At 45.6% G+C, this 18070-nt stretch overlaps 1 protein-coding gene and 1 long non-coding RNA gene across 2 annotated transcripts; one reads left to right on the top strand and one right to left on the bottom strand.

Moving 5' to 3' along the window:
- Nucleotides 1-5614: 5614 nt before the first annotated feature.
- Nucleotides 5615-14420, bottom strand: LOC116486343. Its single transcript, XR_004252943.1, has 2 exons — nt 14274-14420; nt 5615-7469 (listed from the first exon to the last, which is right to left on the bottom strand). It is a non-coding gene; the product is annotated as an uncharacterized LOC116486343 (long non-coding RNA).
- On the top strand, nt 13398-16306 carry FZD1 (frizzled class receptor 1). The gene is made up of 2 exons (XM_032182500.1): nt 13398-15351; nt 15703-16306. The coding sequence occupies exon 1, from the start codon at nt 13398-13400 to the stop codon at nt 15180-15182; it is 1785 nt and encodes a 594-aa protein (XP_032038391.1). The 3' UTR covers nt 15183-15351; nt 15703-16306.
- Nucleotides 16307-18070: the final 1764 nt, after the last annotated feature.

The raw sequence follows: 18070 nt of genomic DNA on the forward strand, positions 1-18070 counted from the left end.
CTGCAGAGAGCATATTTACCTGCTCGGCATCAAGGTGATAAACTACCTGAGCATACTTCCTGGAGGAAATGCTAGCAGTCTCTTGGCTATGAGCATGCAAACAGAGCTGTGCTCTCTATTTCAGTATCAAGACTATTATCTGTAAAATTGTGGCTTGCTTTAATTAAATAGTGAAGAATATTTGATTAATTCTACTTTTTATTACAAAAACATTCAACAGTGGAAATGGTGGATTCTAGTGTCTGCCCTGATACACTTCTGTGTTTTTGGAATCTAGGCAATTAAAGCATTCGTGTGGTAATTCCTCCAGTATACTTTTTCACATTAATATGATAATTTCTTCTGAATTGTTTAGTCAAATTAATTGTATTGAGCCTTATTCTGGGCACACTGAGCATCCTTCTAAGGAGAGTTATTAAACTACTAGTTTTTATCTCATTAAGAATTGCCTTAATAACAACATTCAGGAAAGCTGTTTCATGATCTGATATGGTGATAGCTCCAATTTTTATATGTGTTGTGTTGTCAGGCAGCTTGTGAGATAATAGGAAAGATCTACTCTTGGCTAGGGAGAGGATGAGATGTGAAGTTCGCTCTGCTGGAGTGCATATGCCTTCAGACATCAAAGCTCTTAAAATTTTCCACAGACCAAAATGGAAACGGGACATTTTATCACCCGGGGTGCTGCCTGTTCCCTACTGCTCTGCCTGCCCAGCAGCTTGCCAGGGCAGAGCAAAAGCAATTCAAATCAGAGGCCAGAAGTGGGGGCATATTCCTGGCTATGGATGCAGACATCCACTGATAGTAGATGGACGCCCAGACTAAAAAAAAAAATTTTACTTGGGAAATTTGTAATGACAAACAAACCTCAATAAAGAGGCTCTATCCAATTCTAAAACAAGCACCTACAGGAGAAATTTGTTCACTCTTTAAATGCTATGACCTTCAACCTCAGATCTATCTTATCCTCCAGCATGGCATGGAAATAAACCATAATTGTGTAGCACTGTTGGTCTGGTTACAGCATGGGAATCTCCTAAAATACACACCCAATTCCCTTGTCATTAGCCTACAGCAATATGAGAAGGCTACACATGTATAGTTCAGAGGCAGAAGCCACACTGGCTGCACAGAATTGGTAGGGGAGCAGAGCTGAGAAAGACGTGGCTGTCTCTGCAAATGAGAAAAGGGTCTCCGACCAGTGTCAGATATTCCCTCAATTTCTGCATTTGGAAGGGTGACATTTGTATTTATTTTTATTGGGTGGTTATCTTCTTGTGAGAAATACAGGCCAAGTCTTGGGTCTGGGAAAATTAATTACGTCTGGAATTTATCTTGATAAAATATAAAGGCGGATTATGTTTCTTGGGTCAAATGCTGTTAGCATAAGTATAAGGTTATGAGTTCTTTGGTTCTTCTCTGCTTTGAGAAAAGAGACAGAAGTTTTAAAGAAAAAAAGTAAGAATAATGAGATAATTTATCATGAAAACTTTGTGTATGCATACAGGATTTATTGATTAGGTTGGTACTCCACAAAATAGTGCATTTGCTGATTTTAGGCATCATGTCTATTACCTAAGCCAAATGACTGTTATCATAAACTCTGTAGTAGATTACCCTCCCTGTAGTTTGTCTTCTTGTTTTTAAAAGATCAACCAATTCTCTTGGGCTCTTGAGCCCAAGGGACATATAAAAAAGCAGGAGATGAGTCTCTTAAAGGCAACAAAAACACTGAAGGAAAACTCGCTTTCATGTGCCGTCAGTTGTATCCACAGTACCACTTCCCATGTACTGGACAAACGAAGAGGAGGTGAAATATTCGGGTACACACTAAAGGCTACATAACTATGAAATTTCCACATCAAATACCAGTGAAGTCTTCTCAGACTGACTTCAGTTAAGAAATCACCCAATAGAGAAATAAAGGTAGCAAAAATAATAACCAGCAACATTAAAATCCTGTTTTTTTTTTTTGTTTGTTTGTTTGTTTGTTTTTTTTTTTTTTTTTTTTTCTCAGCCTTTATTTTAATTGAGCAATTTCATTTCTAAAAGTTTCTTATTGCACAGTTACTGAGAACATTTCAAAATCCATTTCAGATTTGAATTCCGAGGATGACAACAATCAGCCTACGGAAGAGTTGTCATGTTGGTGATCATCAGCGCTGATCAATTTTTTTTGTTTGTTTGGGACTCCTCTTGCACTACTTGATCTTGGCTTGATCTTAGGTGTATCACATCTGATCTGGCATGTAAATTGAGCCAAGATGTGCAGTCCAGCATGCCTCAGTGTCTAGCAGCTATCCCATCACAGCAACAGAGGGGCACAGCCACTTTAAAAGCAGTGCTCTGCTACCTGGATCAGTGGAGATGGCAGGTCTGCTACACAGCCCTGTCCTTGGGGCTTCCCTCCCTATTAACCAGCAATGTCTGTGCTGCCTACACAGCCTGGTGGGTATTTAAATGGCTATCGACAACAGCATGCCGAGAGCAACATTTGTTAGTTAGAGCCTACAAGGGAGGTAGGGTGAGGAAACTGGCAGCAAAGCAAGTAAATGAATATAAAAATGCTTAGTCAGGACTTCCATCTGTCATATTGATTGTTTTTAAGATAAGAGAAGATACATTAAGAAGCTTGCATGCTACTATGAGAGAATACAGTTATAGGTGATAGCCTGGCTACAGACCAAGACTGTGACTTTAAATAAATCCATTCTAAAGAGCCCTGCCATACACAGCGGGGGAGAGGTGATAAATGATGGCCTCCAGTCCTGTTACCTCTCTTTTCAGGGCAGTCAGCATCAAGGTGACTCCACTCCTTTTCCACTCCCAGGTCCCCCTCAACCTGCCGCTTTCATCTGCAGTACTGGAAGAAAAAACAGAGGGATTGCTCCCCATATTTATCACCTCAGTGTCAGTCCAGATTTGTTTATTTATTTTTCAATTCAGAATAACTAATGACTATATTTCCTTTCTGAAGGTGCAGCCCAAACTGCAGCTTCATTATCGCCCACTTTCATGAACCCACTAAAGCTTTAGCTCTTGCTGGTTGGAGCCATCCCCTCCCAGCTTCCAGCTCATGCCTTCCCCTTCCCCTCTGCTGGCACCAGCCCCCTGCACTAGCCCAGAGCTGGAGAAGGGAACTGGTGCAGCAGGAAGGGCACTAGGTTTAGTGTAAAGCCTTAATCCGGGGCAGTGCACTGCTCTGCTTCTTCGAGTCACCCGGCAGTGCTGCAGCACGCAGCAGGGGTTGGGATTGTGGGAGTGGGATGAAATGTGGGACCATCAGGGACTTTAAAACAATTGTGATTCACAACCCTCCAAAGCTTTCTGGGCAGGAAAAATAGGCCTAAGGAAAAAGAATTGTGTGTGCTAGCTTTAGGTTAAATTCCCTTTGCTAACACAGACTTCCTACCTGACTTTGAACAGGCCATTTTCATCTCTTTCTGCCTTAGATTTCCCTCTCCAAAATGAAGACCGAGCAGTGCTTTTATCTTTCAGAACAAATACGTTAGAGATTTTGAGGTGACGATGTGTCTGGGTGCTTTGGGAGCAGGGGCACAGGAAGACTTGACAGATCTGCAAATATTTTTAAACTGCTTTTTTCTCAAGCTTCCCTTTTTTAATTGCATTAATTGAATACAGCATCTGTACTGCACAATTTGTACTGCACAGTTACTTTTCAATCGTTTGTACCATAGCATTATTCTCTTCATCTGAACCTAGGCCTGATCTGAGGAGATCAGTTCAAGCTCATCAGACCTGACTTTGTCATCTTTTTTTTCCAACAGAGCTAATGGATGGTTTAGTTTGTGACCAGAACCATCACTTACAGGACTTCAGACTAATAAACTTGCTTTAATACAGAGCAGATGGAATGGTTGTTTGGACCATGACCATTTTTCCAGAAATGGATGATAATACTATATAAATACTGTCATTGTGTTCCTCTTCCTAGTCTAAAAAGCCCTGCTCAGAGAGTAATATTTGAAATGTTTATCTCTAGAAAAAATATACTTGGCATAGCCATAACAAGTGGTAGAATATCCTTTTTGCCTCAGAATTTGAGATTAGAGTGTCTATATTTATAGCTAAATGAGGATACCACTAGAAATAAATATTTATTGAGGTGGTGATTTTATTACAAGGGCGGATCATCATTCAGAAAGAAGAAGTCAGTCTTGTATTTACAAAACTCAAATGAGAGATTACAGACTAGTTATTCTGGGATATATCAGTCCAGCTCTGGTGAGTTGACTTTAAAGGGCCAATTACCAGAAAGCATGGGCACCAGCACCTTTTAAGTATAAGGTCCCTGAAAGGTCCCTTGACCTCTTTTTAAAACTATGTGCCTCCATTTTCTCTCTGGCTTTACCGTACACTTTTTTTCCCTGACCTTGGAAACACGCTTTGTTTCTCTGTGTTTAAGTTCCTGCATTTAGAAAATGGGGATTAAGAACACCGATGAGAAGCTGCTCCAAGTTTATTGATATCTGCAGCTTAATGAACTCTAATGGGCAGCACTGTACAAAAGCAAAGATTTATTTACATATTACTAAAACAATTCATTTTTTAGCCCACAACAATGTTGTCCTGCACATCTTCAATGAGTGCGTACTTGTCCATTTGAAGAAACAACCGATTTAACTAAATGGTTTTTGAAAGAGATCTAGAGAAATTGGTGCAACCCCATCATGGAGATAAATTTGCATCAGCCTGAGTGCTTCATATTGATTAAGCTTATGTCAGCAAGGAATCAACTTGCTAATTCCATGAAAGGCACTTTTAAACTGAAATAAGAGTGTCTACACAGGGGGTTAGTTTAATATTGGCACTTTTTTTCCGAAACAGACAAGCCTTTAAGCTCCATATCCCTAGTGCTGAGCATTTCAAAAGGAAAAAAAAAAAAAAAAAAAAAAAGTGGCAAAGTAGACATGGCAAAACAATTAGGTTTAAGAAACATCCTTTCCTTGGCATTCTGAGTGCTGCATTGTCTCAGAATTAGGCTTGCTTAGATTTGAAGCATCTTTAAATCTGCTGCTATGTCACACTTCATGTGGGAACACACGTTTTTAATGGCAGAAATAATACTGGCTGGCATATCCCAGAGACAGGGGTTCAAGGCTGTGGTCTCACAGCAGCCTATGGAACTTTTACTGCAAATCAACAGTGAAATGTTTTTATCATGCAACTTGGAAGCCACCGATGCATCATGTGTAAGAAGAAATGAAATGGTGCTTCCAAAACCCATTTAGCAAACCCTGTTGCTTGTTGTGGCAGTGGTATAGATAAAGTTCAGGATAACCTGCTGCCAGTCTTTCTCCTCCAAAAGGAAGATCTCGACTTCCAACTCTAAACTGCAGTTACATATGTATTTGGAAGGATGTACATGCAGGCACAGTGCATCCTATTACAGACCTTTAAGCAAACATTATATTAACATATTTTAATCAGAATCTGCACATTTTAAAAGACAAGATGTATCCAAGAAGCTATACAATCACAAAAACATATAAATAGAAATATAAAATATCAATGGCTTTGCAGAAATACTATGTCTTTGTCTATCTAGAGAAAATGGCAGAGCAACAGAAAACATCTGAAAGACTCACATCAGTAAAGTGCTTCTTGAATTTTAATAAATGCAAAAATAATTGAGGATAACACATGAGTCATGATGTAGAAAATCCTTCTTTTCCCTCCCCCACTTTCCGTCCAGTGCTCTTATTCTTATGTACATCATTCCTCATGAGTGTCCAGACTTGAAGAACAAACAAGAATTCCTCATCTGCCTCACTTTCCCAGTAGAGTATGTAAGGATGGACTTTCCCTTGCAGTGCTGTTACTGGAATACCCCCCCAAAAAAAGTGGTATTCCAGTAACAATACCAGTGGGAAAAAGGTGTTTTCCTCTGAAAATACAGAGGTGCAGAAGCAGACCAGAATCTTCTGGATGTTAGAGAGTAATACAGCCAGCAGTTGCCCTAGCTGAGGGCAACTTGGATCCAAGTCTGAGGCATGGAACAAAAAACTTGATTCAGATCCTGCATTCAGCCAGAGGGGAACACAACGCTTGGGACACTGAGATGACGTGGCTTGTCCTGTTAGCCTACCATGCTGGGAACTATGTGATAGTTTTCTTAATGCTAGCAGTGCAGTATGAAAGTTCCTAAAATTACATTAATCGTTCCTGCAAATAGCAAATGTGTGGGTTTCCACAGGCAAATCCAAATCCACTAAAAAAATATACAATTAGGTTGTTCACTATGGAAAACAGAGTTACCATGAAATCTAGAAGGAAAGAGTCCAGATGCACATTGATGTGCAATGGCTTAATGTTCTGATAGAGGCACTGGAGGATGAGAGGCTTGAATGCTTTGCGTTTGGACTGTATGTTGTGATTGCACATGGGGGCTGTACAGAATGACCACCCGTGACAAGAGAGTTAGACCTCATCATCCTTTAGGTAACATTCACTGCCATGAACTGTGAGACTTTCTGAAGTGTTTCTTTTTCTCCTCCTTGAACACCATGGAATCAGGCTAAGGATGGTTTATATGGGGCCCATGTGTGATATCCTAAATACTCCTGGAGGTGCTGGCGTGTCAAGCAGTGGCTGTGCAGCCAGGATCAGATGAAATTCTAACTGGAAAAGCCAGCTGCAGAACTGGGGGAAGGCCTAGAAAACTGCTCTTCTCTATCCTGAGGAAAATTCCTTTCACAAAACCAGCCCAAAGTTTCTGAAAAGAATTCACTTCAAAATACAGCTGACTCCTCTTATATGGAGAAAAATGTATTCAGGGGAGAATAAATGCTTACAAGCAGATCCTAGTGGCTCGGACTTTTCAATCTTTCTGGGCAGTTTGCCTCTGTTTACACTGGTTAAATATTTAAAACTATCTTTCCAAAGTAAAGCAAAAGCCCAAAAGATTTCTTTTAAACTGAAAGTTGAGATTCTCTTCTAGTCTGTACCAAGCCACATTCCATGGATAAAGGCAGAGGCAGGCTGTGAATTACTCCCGGCTCTGACCTCATCCTGCTCATTCTCTCAGTAACATTCATGGAAAATGCATGCACACCTAAAAGACAAAGAAGAAAATCTTTCCTCTGCTCTATCCCCCGACCTCACACACAAACCTTTTACATTTGTGTATCTTGAAATACTAATTCAGAAAATATGGTCTTAAGTTCATTCGCATCGGTGTAAATAGGGAGTAATTTCATTAAAAGAATGGTACTTAAAGCATGGCAAAAGCAGTGTGGAAAAGTAGTTAAAACTGATCATGTAATTCCTCCTTGCATCCCAGCCTTTTAAAGCTCTTCTCACTGCCCCAGCGTCGATGAAAGCAGCAGGTCCACTCTTGGGAGTAAGGATTGCAGGCTCAGGCCCTTAAATCAGCATCTCTGTGTGCAAGGAACAAGGGAGAGACTGTGCTGTTCTCAGACGCTGTACGCAACTGTAGGAGAATTCACCTAAGAAAGAGAAACGACAAGAGAGTAAAAATATTCGCATTTGCTCTGAACAAAACGAGCTGTGCTCTGCAATTGCCCTTTTAAGAGCTCTGACTTTGTCTCGTTCTCCGGAAAACTTCTTGCAGCAGCAGAGAGCAGCCCCTGAGCCTCTCGCCCAGACGCAGAACATGTCAGGAAAGGCAGGCAACATGCGGCTTTAATTTGCAAGGGATCATCTACATTTCTTCTGAACAGAAAAGAAAACAAAATCAAATCTCCACATACTCAATCTATCTTGAATAAACAGTGTTAAGGAAAAAATGCTGTGGGTATTGGGAGGAAGAGACTCTTTGTAGACCGCTCTGACTGTGCCTAGCGTTTCTCCTTGTGCCTCTTTAGAGCACACAAAATCACTGTTACGGGGGTCTGATTTACACAAGTGCTAGTCAGAGATTGCTCTTTATTCCTAGCCCATGCTAGTTTGGGTTACAATAGGTGTCACACAGCAGGAGTAAATTACCACCGACTTTAGTGCTAGAGCTGCATTTCCACTCTCTTTCTCCCATTCCACAACCCCCAAGTACAAATACAGTACAATTTTTACCTAAATTGACAATCACAAACTAACACAGCCAATTAATAAAAGGCACATATAGAGGCATCTGGGAGAAATCTGAGGATAAGATGACCTGGGCCAGCTGCTGGTAAGAGAATTACTTTATATCTTGTCAAATGCCTGTTAATAACCACTGCCTCTGCACTGCAAAGACTTTCTGGGCACTTGGCTGTAGAGCCAAGAGATGCTTCGCTGCAGTAAGTACTCTGGCAGCACCATCACCTAGGGCTCGTGTTCAGCTCCTACCGATTTTCTCTGCCAGTTACTGCATGTGTTTGTTATTTCTGTCAGCACGGGCATGTTTCCAAGAGCCTCCTAGATGTTCCAAGAAACAGTCAATGTTCAAGGTAGGCTTTTAAATTTTCAGGATTTTATTCTTCTGGCAAGACTAAATCTATGAGATGCTATGGCTCATGGCCTTGGGGAAGATGGCTATGTCATTGGCATGTTGCAAAGTGAAATATATCTTACTATGCAACTGTAAAAGCTGCTTGGGAGTCTTGCCTAGATAATTTTTCTCCAGAATTTTGGTCTGTAGATCTCTGTGTCAACTTTGAGGATCACACAACTTAGTTTACAGAGTCTGTATTACCTGGATTAAGGATTTTATCATCAGAAATATAAGGTAGCTTTAATATGGCAATGGAAGGAGGAACCCTGTTTTATGTTACAATTCCAGGTGTATGACACTGTAATTACCTGTCCTTCATTTCACTGCATTTACATTGTTCATACTGATTCTCCAGCAAGCATCCTTGTCTGTGCACAGTGAGGGCTTGATGTGATATGTGTTGCCAGCACTGAGGAGAGAGATGCTGTAATGAGACGTACCTGAAACTGTGGAACTGTACTGTTTCACTTGGAATCCCCTAGGTCACTCTGAGAGGTTTCATGAATGTGAATCAAAAAAATCTTAACTGTTTTTATCAGGCAAGATTCATGCTCAGCATCAAACAAAAATCATTCAACATTTAACTTGCCACATCATACTAGGATGACCACACTTCTAAGCCCTCATTTGAAATTCAAATCATCAACTTAAAAGGTAGTTAGCTGAGTATATCTTTTGCTTTTATTTAGTGGACAAACATACATTTATGTAATCATCTGTCTTTAGACTTCATTCATTTGGGTGGCCACTAACCTTACCACACATACAGTCTGTGGTTGTATTGCATTTCTGGCTGTATGTAGCATAGGTCTGTGATATAAAGCTGAACAATTTCCTCTAGAAAAATAAGTTTTCTTTAAATGCTGTGGAAACTTTTACTCTATCCTATTTCTGCCAATCACTTAGAGGAAAACAAGAAAATAGTGTAACTACTTTTTTCTTCATTTCTTCCCATAATTAAATTAATAATTTGACAGCTTCATGGTTCTTTCTGTTTTTCCCCAAATATTTATGTTTTCATTCCCCTCCTTATAACAAGTAAAAAAGCACAAAAAAGCACCCTGCTGACAGCAGCATAGTGACGATGCAACTGGGATAGAACCAATGCAAGATGGAGACCATAAGCACCTACAATAGGCAGAAAGCAAAATTCCAGTGTTTTATCATCCTAGTTCTGAAGCCTAGTCACACGGAGGGTTGAGGACGAAATCTGGTACTCCTCCCTCCTGCCAAGCTCCTAATTTCCTCTGGTGGCAACTCTAATTAACAATAGGACTTTGTTTTGAAGTAAAAAAGCTTAAATTCATTTTAAGGTATGACTTTAATGTCTAAGTTTTCACTTCTTTTATCATGGAACTTCCATGGCAAAGGGGAAGAGTGCCTGGCCTTCAACAAAGACTCAATACGCCTGCGTAAAAACATGATGACTGTTGTTCTGAACCAAGCAAAGGTAGCATCCAGTCCTGTTTCCTCTCTCTAAGTCACTCCTGGTGAATACCTACTTCAAGAACACTTCAGGAACAAGACATACACAGTGATATTCTCCTGTGGATGTGATGTGCAGGACTGGAGTAGTAGGTAATAATACAGAAGGAGCAGTATCTTGGCTTTTGCTATAAGCTTTTCTTCAGGTTACAAATGCAAGCTGCAGCTTTCACTTAAGAATGACTGCTTAAGATTTACTAATTTCAGGTAAGATTTCCTAAAGGTATTAAGCCAGCTTGCAAAGGAAGAAGGTGGTATCTGCAGAATAGAGAGGCTGTTAATCATACAGGTGGGTGGGAGGAAGAATGGCACTTATAAGCTAAGCAAAAAGGAGAGACAATTACCTGATGGCCTGTTGTTTGAGAGAGAGAAGTGGGTGATGGTAGCAGGAGCAGAATGTTTTTGTTTTGTGGGAAACTTTCACTCACTGACAGCATGATGATGCACAGGACAAAGTACATTACATTCCTGGAACTACAAAGGGAATATCAGAGGATGCTGATGGGTTGGTGGCAGGGGGTATTTGTTGCAGTAGTAGCAGATAGGCATCAACATGTTTTCTGTTTCTTGCTCAGACAGGGTTTAAATGGACCTGCTGTTTTGGGCCACAGAGAATAATGTTCCTAATTATGAGTTTTGTGTTTTGGGGTGCTTGAAATGTAGGACAAGTGCTTCTGGGAAGATTCTTTCCACACAGGAAATCTTCTGTTAGGTGAAAAATCATTAAACAGTTAAAACCATCAAGTCCTAGGAACTTAACAGCTCTCAGTCCTTGTTCTTCTCCCCCCCCCCCCCCCCCCCAACATCCCATCTGTTCCAGCTTCTACTTCTCCTTTCTAAGCTGGTCTCCCTGATATATCCATATCTGAGCTCTAAGCAGTTGTTCCCAAGTTGTATTTAGTGTTGTAGCTACTTCTTCAAAACAGCAAAAATGGTTTATAAACCCCCAAATTTGTCTATTTTCCCTTCCATACAAATCTTGTCCCGTCTGCACTGATCCTATTACTGGAATACACTTCTGGCTTGTTGCACACACTAACTTAGTGACTTTTCAGTGTATTTTTTCCCTGTGTTTGAGAACTGAGCATTTCATAAATATTTCAAATGCAGACCCCTGTAGAGAGAATTTAAGCCAACTGAGGATGGACTTGCATGTCTTAACTGCCTTTCCTGGATTCTGTGATGCATCCCCAGGTGTGGAAACCACATGTGGAAATCCACAGAGTCTTCCTGACACTGGCTGGAAATTCACGCTTATGTTCTCTGTGAAAGAGTGTGCATACTATCCGTTCATTTCCAAAGATTCAGTGTTCAATTATTTTAGAATGAATAGGAAAACAATACTATCATTTAGGGCTGAATATAAATTAGGTTTTGTGCTAGGATGGCGTTGGTAATTTTAATTACTGAGGCAGACGTGAGGAGGAAAATCTCTAGATTAAAACAGTAAATATGTTACATGAGGAATCAAACCTTTTTCAGCAGGAGATGGAAAAAGACAGCATTTGTACTCATCACTTTTGAACTACAGTCCTCAGAGAAGAGAGCTCTTGACAGAACTCAATGAACCTCAGTAAATGAGGACATCAGCAATCAACATATATAAGGCTGGGCAATTTCTAAACATGATCCTGCTCCGGCAGTCGTTACACAGCACAGATCTTGCTCTTAATTAGTTTGAATGTGGGACAGCACTGCTGGGAGAAAGAAAGTGGCCTAAATAGCAGGCCCAAATTTTATCTTCAGCTATCCAAGAAATACGGATGTCTTTTATTAACCCTTGCCACCTGTGACAGCTAGAAGTACACGCTAGGCTTGTCTTATTCCTAATGGATTTTTGCAGCCCATTAGCCCATAAAGCGAAGAGGCTGGTAGCATGCCACAGAGAACCAAGACAGCTGGCCAGGGAAGTTTCATGCCTGGTTCTGCTCTGAAAGGCAGCATTAAGAGTCAGACAAATACGAGGACATTCACGTCCATGACACAGAGGCTGGGTTACTGCGTGTTTAGAAAACGTGCGAGGATCCTCCTCACCTCCAGGAGCACAGTTTATCATTCTTCTTGAATTCCAGCGAGCCCAGTAAACCCCCCGCTCAGCCTCCACCATTTTTCCAGGCTGCGCACTTTGGGAGAACCAACAGAACGGCCATCCTCCACCAGCGGACGCGCCTTCGACACGCCGAAAAGAACTGGCCATTGTTGGCAATTACTGTGTGCCCATTCACTTGGCAAGACCCCCCTTTCTCAGGACACAGCGAGCACTTTAAAAAAACCTGCCGGGAGGTACTTCAAGTCACGCAGCATTCACCTTAAATTAAGCTCAAAAAGCTGCGCGTTGGGCAGATGGGGGAAGAGGGGCCGGGAGCCCCATTTTTGTGGTAGTTTTGTGTTTTAGGCTAGAAATGTAGAGGCTGTAGGAGGGACACGTAGGTGAAATACTGACAATAACTGAGCAGCGAGATCCGCACGATGTCTCTGGAGGGAGGGAAGGAGGGAGGGAGGTGGGTTTTGGCCGCCTCACACCACCAGCTGCGTGTTTCTGAGGCGGCTCAGCTCTCACACGGCCCAAGTTGCTGCAACCACCGCATCCCCTCGGTGCAAGCCCCGCACCGACCCCGTTACCGCTCCCCGCTGCTGCCTCCCCTCCCACCCCTCCGCCGCCCCCTGCCCCTTCGGGATCACCGGCCGGGCCGGGAGCAGCAGGGCGGCCGTCCCGGGGGGCGATGCCCGGCCTCCGGCCACAACTTGTCCCCCCTCTCCCTCCCCATCCCCGTCCCCTCTCCCCTCCCTGCGGCTCCGCGGCGGGGGGCGCGCTGAGGGGAGCGCGCGGCGGCCGCTTTGTGAGGGGCTTCGCCCGCCCTTTGTGCCGCCCGCCCGCGCTCCCCGGGACACCCCCCCCCGGTCCTCCCCCAGCCCCTCCGAGCTCGTCTCCCCCCCTGCGGGGGCTCAAAGCGGCCCGGCCCCCCCCGGGCCCCGTCCCGCCCCGTCCCGCCCCGCCGCCTTTGTGCGCGGCGCGGGGCAGCCCCGCGGCCGCCTTGCGCCCGCCCCCGGGCGCGGCGCTGGAGCCGGTCCCTCGCGCAGGAAACTTCGGCGTCGGTTTCAAGGCCCCTCCCCGGCGGGGCAGGCAGACTGCGGGGCGCCTGGAAACCGGTCGGAGGGCGCGCGGGCTCGGGGGGCCGGCACAAATGGTCGGGCGGCGGCGGCGGCGCTAGGAGGCGGTGGCGGCGGGAGGGAGGCACGGAGGGAGGGAGGGAGGGAGAGAGGGCGGCGGGCGCTGCCTGCCGGGGCGGGCGGCAGCAGCAGCAGCGGCAACAGGAGCAGCAGGAGCAGCAGCAGCAGAGCGAGTGGCGGCCGGGGCTGCCCCGTCCCTGCCCGCCGCTCCCTTCATGAGCCGCAGCTCGGGGCCCGGAGGAGCGGCGCGGCGGCGGCGGCGGAGGGAGCCCGGCAGCGACTGAGCATGGCCGAGCGGCGCGGGCCGGCGGCCGGCGGCGAAGTTGGCGGCGGCCGGTGCCGGTGCCGGTGCCGGTGCCGGTGCCGGTGGCTGCTGCCGGTGCCGCTGCCGCTGCTGCTGCTGTGGGCGGCGGCGCTGCCGGCCGGGGGGCAGCCGCCCGCGCCGCAGTACAACGGCGAGCGGGGCATCTCCATCCCGGACCACGGGTACTGCCAGCCCATCTCCATCCCGCTGTGCACCGACATCGCCTACAACCAGACCATCATGCCCAACCTGCTGGGCCACACCAACCAGGAGGACGCGGGGCTGGAGGTGCACCAGTTCTACCCGCTGGTCAAGGTGCAGTGCTCGGCCGAGCTCAAGTTCTTCCTCTGCTCCATGTACGCGCCCGTCTGCACCGTGCTGGAGCAGGCCCTGCCGCCCTGCCGCTCCCTCTGCGAGCGCGCCCGCCAGGGCTGCGAGGCCCTCATGAACAAGTTCGGCTTCCAGTGGCCCGACACGCTGCGCTGCGAGAAGTTCCCGGTGCACGGGGCCGGCGAGCTGTGCGTGGGGCAGAACGCCTCCGAGCGAGGCACCCCCACGCCCGCCTTGCACCCCGAGAGCTGGACCAGCAACCCCCAGCGTGGGGGCGCCGGCGGCGGGGCTGGGGGCTCGGGGTCCGGCGAGCCCCGCGGGCGCTTCTCCTGCCCGCGGGCGCTGAAGGTGCCCTCCTACCTGAACTACCGCTTCCTGGGCGAGAAGGACTGCGGGGCGCCCTGCGAGCCCGGCCGCCTCTACGGGCTCATGTACTTCGGGCCCGAGGAGCTGCGCTTCTCCCGCACCTGGATCGGCATCTGGTCCGTGCTCTGCTGCGCCTCCACCCTCTTCACCGTGCTCACCTACTTGGTGGACATGAAGCGGTTCAGCTACCCTGAGCGGCCCATCATCTTCCTCTCAGGCTGCTACACGGCCGTGGCCGTGGCCTACATCGCCGGCTTCCTGCTGGAGGAGAGGGTGGTCTGCAACGAGCGCTTCGCCGAGGACGGCTCCCGGACCGTGGCGCAGGGCACGAAGCGGGAGGGCTGCACCATCCTCTTCATGATGCTCTACTTCTTCGGCATGGCCAGCTCCATCTGGTGGGTCATCCTCTCCCTCACCTGGTTCCTGGCCGCCGGCATGAAGTGGGGCCACGAGGCCATCGAGGCCAACTCCCAGTACTTCCACCTGGCCGCCTGGGCAGTGCCAGCCATCAAGACCATCACTATCCTGGCCCTGGGGCAGGTAGACGGGGATGTCCTCAGCGGCGTCTGCTTTGTGGGCATCAACAACGTGGACGCGCTGCGGGGCTTCGTGCTGGCCCCCCTATTTGTCTACCTGTTCATCGGCACCTCCTTTCTGCTGGCCGGCTTTGTGTCCCTCTTCAGGATCCGGACCATCATGAAGCACGATGGCACCAAGACAGAAAAGCTGGAGAAGCTCATGGTGAGGATAGGCATCTTCAGCGTCCTCTACACGGTGCCGGCCACCATCGTCATTGCCTGCTATTTTTACGAGCAAGCTTTTAGGGAACAGTGGGAAAGGAGCTGGGTCACGCAGAGCTGTAAGAGCTATGCCATCCCCTGTCCTAATAACCACAGCAGCCATCACCCACCCATGAGCCCTGACTTCACCGTCTTCATGATCAAGTATCTCATGACCTTAATCGTGGGCATCACCTCGGGCTTCTGGATCTGGTCGGGGAAAACGCTGAACTCCTGGAGGAAGTTCTACACCAGGCTCACCAACAGCAAGCAGGGCGAGACCACCGTCTGAGACCCCCGGCCGGGGGGCCGGGCGGGCGGAGGACCCGGGCTCTGCCCGCAGAGCGCCTGCCGTGCCCCGGTACCGGCCGCATGCTCGCGCTTATCCAGCCCCAGCAAACTTCAAACTTTGCGGACTGCTTGTCGTCCTGCAGGCAACGGGGAGCAGAGGAAAAAGTCAGGTGGGAAACTCCTGCGCTTGGGACAGACTTGTTTTTTTTTTTTTCTTCCTCTCTCCTCTCTCTCACTGTCTCCTGTAGGAACTGAACGTACTGTAAGGTTGGGGGAGAGGGATGTAAATAGCCTCTGTAAGATTTTGTAAGTATATTTGTATTTAAATTACAAAAAGTCTCACTTTTTTAATTATTTAGGACATTTTTAACCCGTTTGCAGATTTTGCTTCCTCGCCCTCCCCTTTTTTTAAAGAGAGAAAAAAAAAAAAAGGCATTGGATTTTTATTTTGTAGGGCAGGATGGGGAAAAAATTACCGGCAAAAGAAACCAAAACAACCCCCTTTCTTCTCCCCCCCACAGGTTTTGTAATGGCTTTGCTTGGAGTTTCAGTTGCATGAGCAGCAGGGCCTGGACTGAGGCGGCTGTGACTGCCTAGGGCGCCTCCCGACACGGGCTGGGTGCTGCTCCCAGCCTGCCAGAGGTATGTGGAGGTGGAGGTGGGGTTGGGGAGGAGCGCCGCTTCCTGACGGCCTCCCTGCCCCACGGTGGGGACAGGGCAGCCAGGACAGTCACCCGGCCACGCCGTGGGGACATGGCCACGCTGTGGGACCGCGCTTCGCCATGCCTCGGCCAGCCCCAGTAAAGCCAAGCCCTGCACGCCCGAGTCAGGCCCTTCTTTTGGAGGGGGGAAAAACAATGGCCTGCCCTGCTCAAAGGTGTGTCCGGCCTTTTTCTGGATGGAGAGCATCGCTGCAGTGCCCTGTAGAATGGGGGCTGGCTGCTGGCTGCCCTTTCTCCTTTTTTTTTTAAATTTATTTAAATGCACCACATAGTTGAAAAAGAGTTGGCAGGTTTTGTTTGGCTTTGGCCAGGAGTTGAGGTTGAATACCGTCTGCACCTGTAGCATGTTGGATGGCTTCAGAGGTGAACGGGGACGTAGATACACCAAACTTCCTTTTTTTTTTTAAAAAAAAAAAAAAAAATTATTTATTTTTTTTTAAACCCACCTAATGAATTTTCCAGTCATCAAACTGAGAGGTGTCCGCTCTGGGTTCTCCCGTAGAAATGAGATTATTGGTCTTGTCTGTCACAAGGTGCATAGTTCTTGGAGGAAAAAGATAGAGCCTGACTGTGAATCTGAACCCGGGAGTCAGTTGCAGCTCCTGCTGTCATCACGGGGCAGCTTGTGCATGTTCACATTCTTCTGGTAACGAAAATGTTGAGGGAGAACTACCTGGAACGCCTTGCTGCCCTGCTGGTGTTTACTGAGGTTAGCAGAGGGTTCAGTGCAAACAGGATCAGGAAATATGAGCTCAGTAAAGAGAGCTTCATCAGAATAAAATGCGGCATTCAGATTTTTTTTTTTTTAATTAAATCCATAAGCTGGCTCTTCATTTTGGAAGCATTTGAGCCATTGCCATTCTTCTGAATTTTAATTCATTGACATTTAATTCATTACACATTATGAGGGTGTGATGATTTTTTTCAGTAGTAAAAACAAAGGAAGGGAAAACAGAAAACCAGAATGTCTAAGTACTCTGGTGGGATGTTAGTCCTTAAAGAGCCTCTGCTGTCTTTTTTTTTTTTTTTTTTTTTTTTTTTTTTGAGTTCAGTAATAACATCACATACTACAAAGATTTGGTATCATGTGTGCAGTATATCTACTGCCTTGTATTCTCCTGGGTGTGTGGGATTGTACTTCTTGTTACAAAAGAAAAAGAAAGGTTAAAAATGAAATGTAACTTTCAACAGATGCATTTGAATATTTAGTCCTCTGTATGAAAACCAGCAGAATGCTTCTCTCCTGATTGTATTGTTTTAAACTTTTTATATTACAAATGCCTGTATTTAGGTTCATAAACATTATCTATGGCTACCATACCCTGAAATGCAAAATTATTTGAATTTGGTATGCATTTATTTCTGTTCATTATCACAAGATCATCTATATTTATAGAGGAATAGAAATTTATATATATTAAATACCATATTTTTAATTTCTCTGAAATAAATGGAGGTTTTGTACAAAACTATCTTGTCCTTTTACGTATTCCTCTGACTAACTCAAATGCTGTGTGAAAGCAGTGTGTATACTACAAGATGTGTGGGATTCCTTTTTTCTTTTCTTATGTTGAGTTCACAGTAACAAGCTGGAATTCAGTGTAGGAATTCATTGTGCATTTTGGTTTTTATCTCTGGGCTGGTCTAGATTAATCCTTCAAAAGAAGTAATGTAAACTGTTCAAGATCTCTGACAGGGTATGGTTGGTGGTGTGAAATCCAAGAAGAGATCTGCTATATGGCCAGAGAAGAAAGAAGCTCACCAGTTGTTTTTTTTCTTGTTGTTGTTAAAGAAAAGGGTCCGCTAAACTTAGCCTTTCTTCTCCCTTTGCTGCTAAAATAATAAAAAAAGATTTTCTCACTGCTCAAAAATGACACTCAGATTATGTTGCAATATTGTCAGAATATTTTAATGAGTAAAATAGTTTTGTTTTCCTGAATTTGAACTGTTTGGTAAATCCAGAGTTAAATGATATGTTCATGGAAGGATTTCAGCTTTGTGAAAACTAAACACATTCTTAAATGTTTCAGTGCAATGCAATGCTTTTTTTTTTTTGCCTTTTTTTTTTTTTTTTTTGTAAATATTCATTGTTCCAAGTGCCATTCTGGAAGCATGGTTTTCTGAGGAAAGACTGGCTAATTATGACACTTGATTTCTGATTTCAAGT

Source organism: Aythya fuligula, chromosome 2, assembly GCF_009819795.1.
Source record: "Aythya fuligula isolate bAytFul2 chromosome 2, bAytFul2.pri, whole genome shotgun sequence".
In the NCBI taxonomy this organism is placed as follows: domain Eukaryota; kingdom Metazoa; phylum Chordata; class Aves; order Anseriformes; family Anatidae; genus Aythya; species Aythya fuligula.

What these genes read in the sequence shown, in the direction of transcription:
- FZD1 (XM_032182500.1), top strand. Translation starts at nt 13,398, where the DNA reads ATGGCCGAGCGGCGCGGGCCGGCGGCCGGCGGCGAAGTTGGCGGCGGC.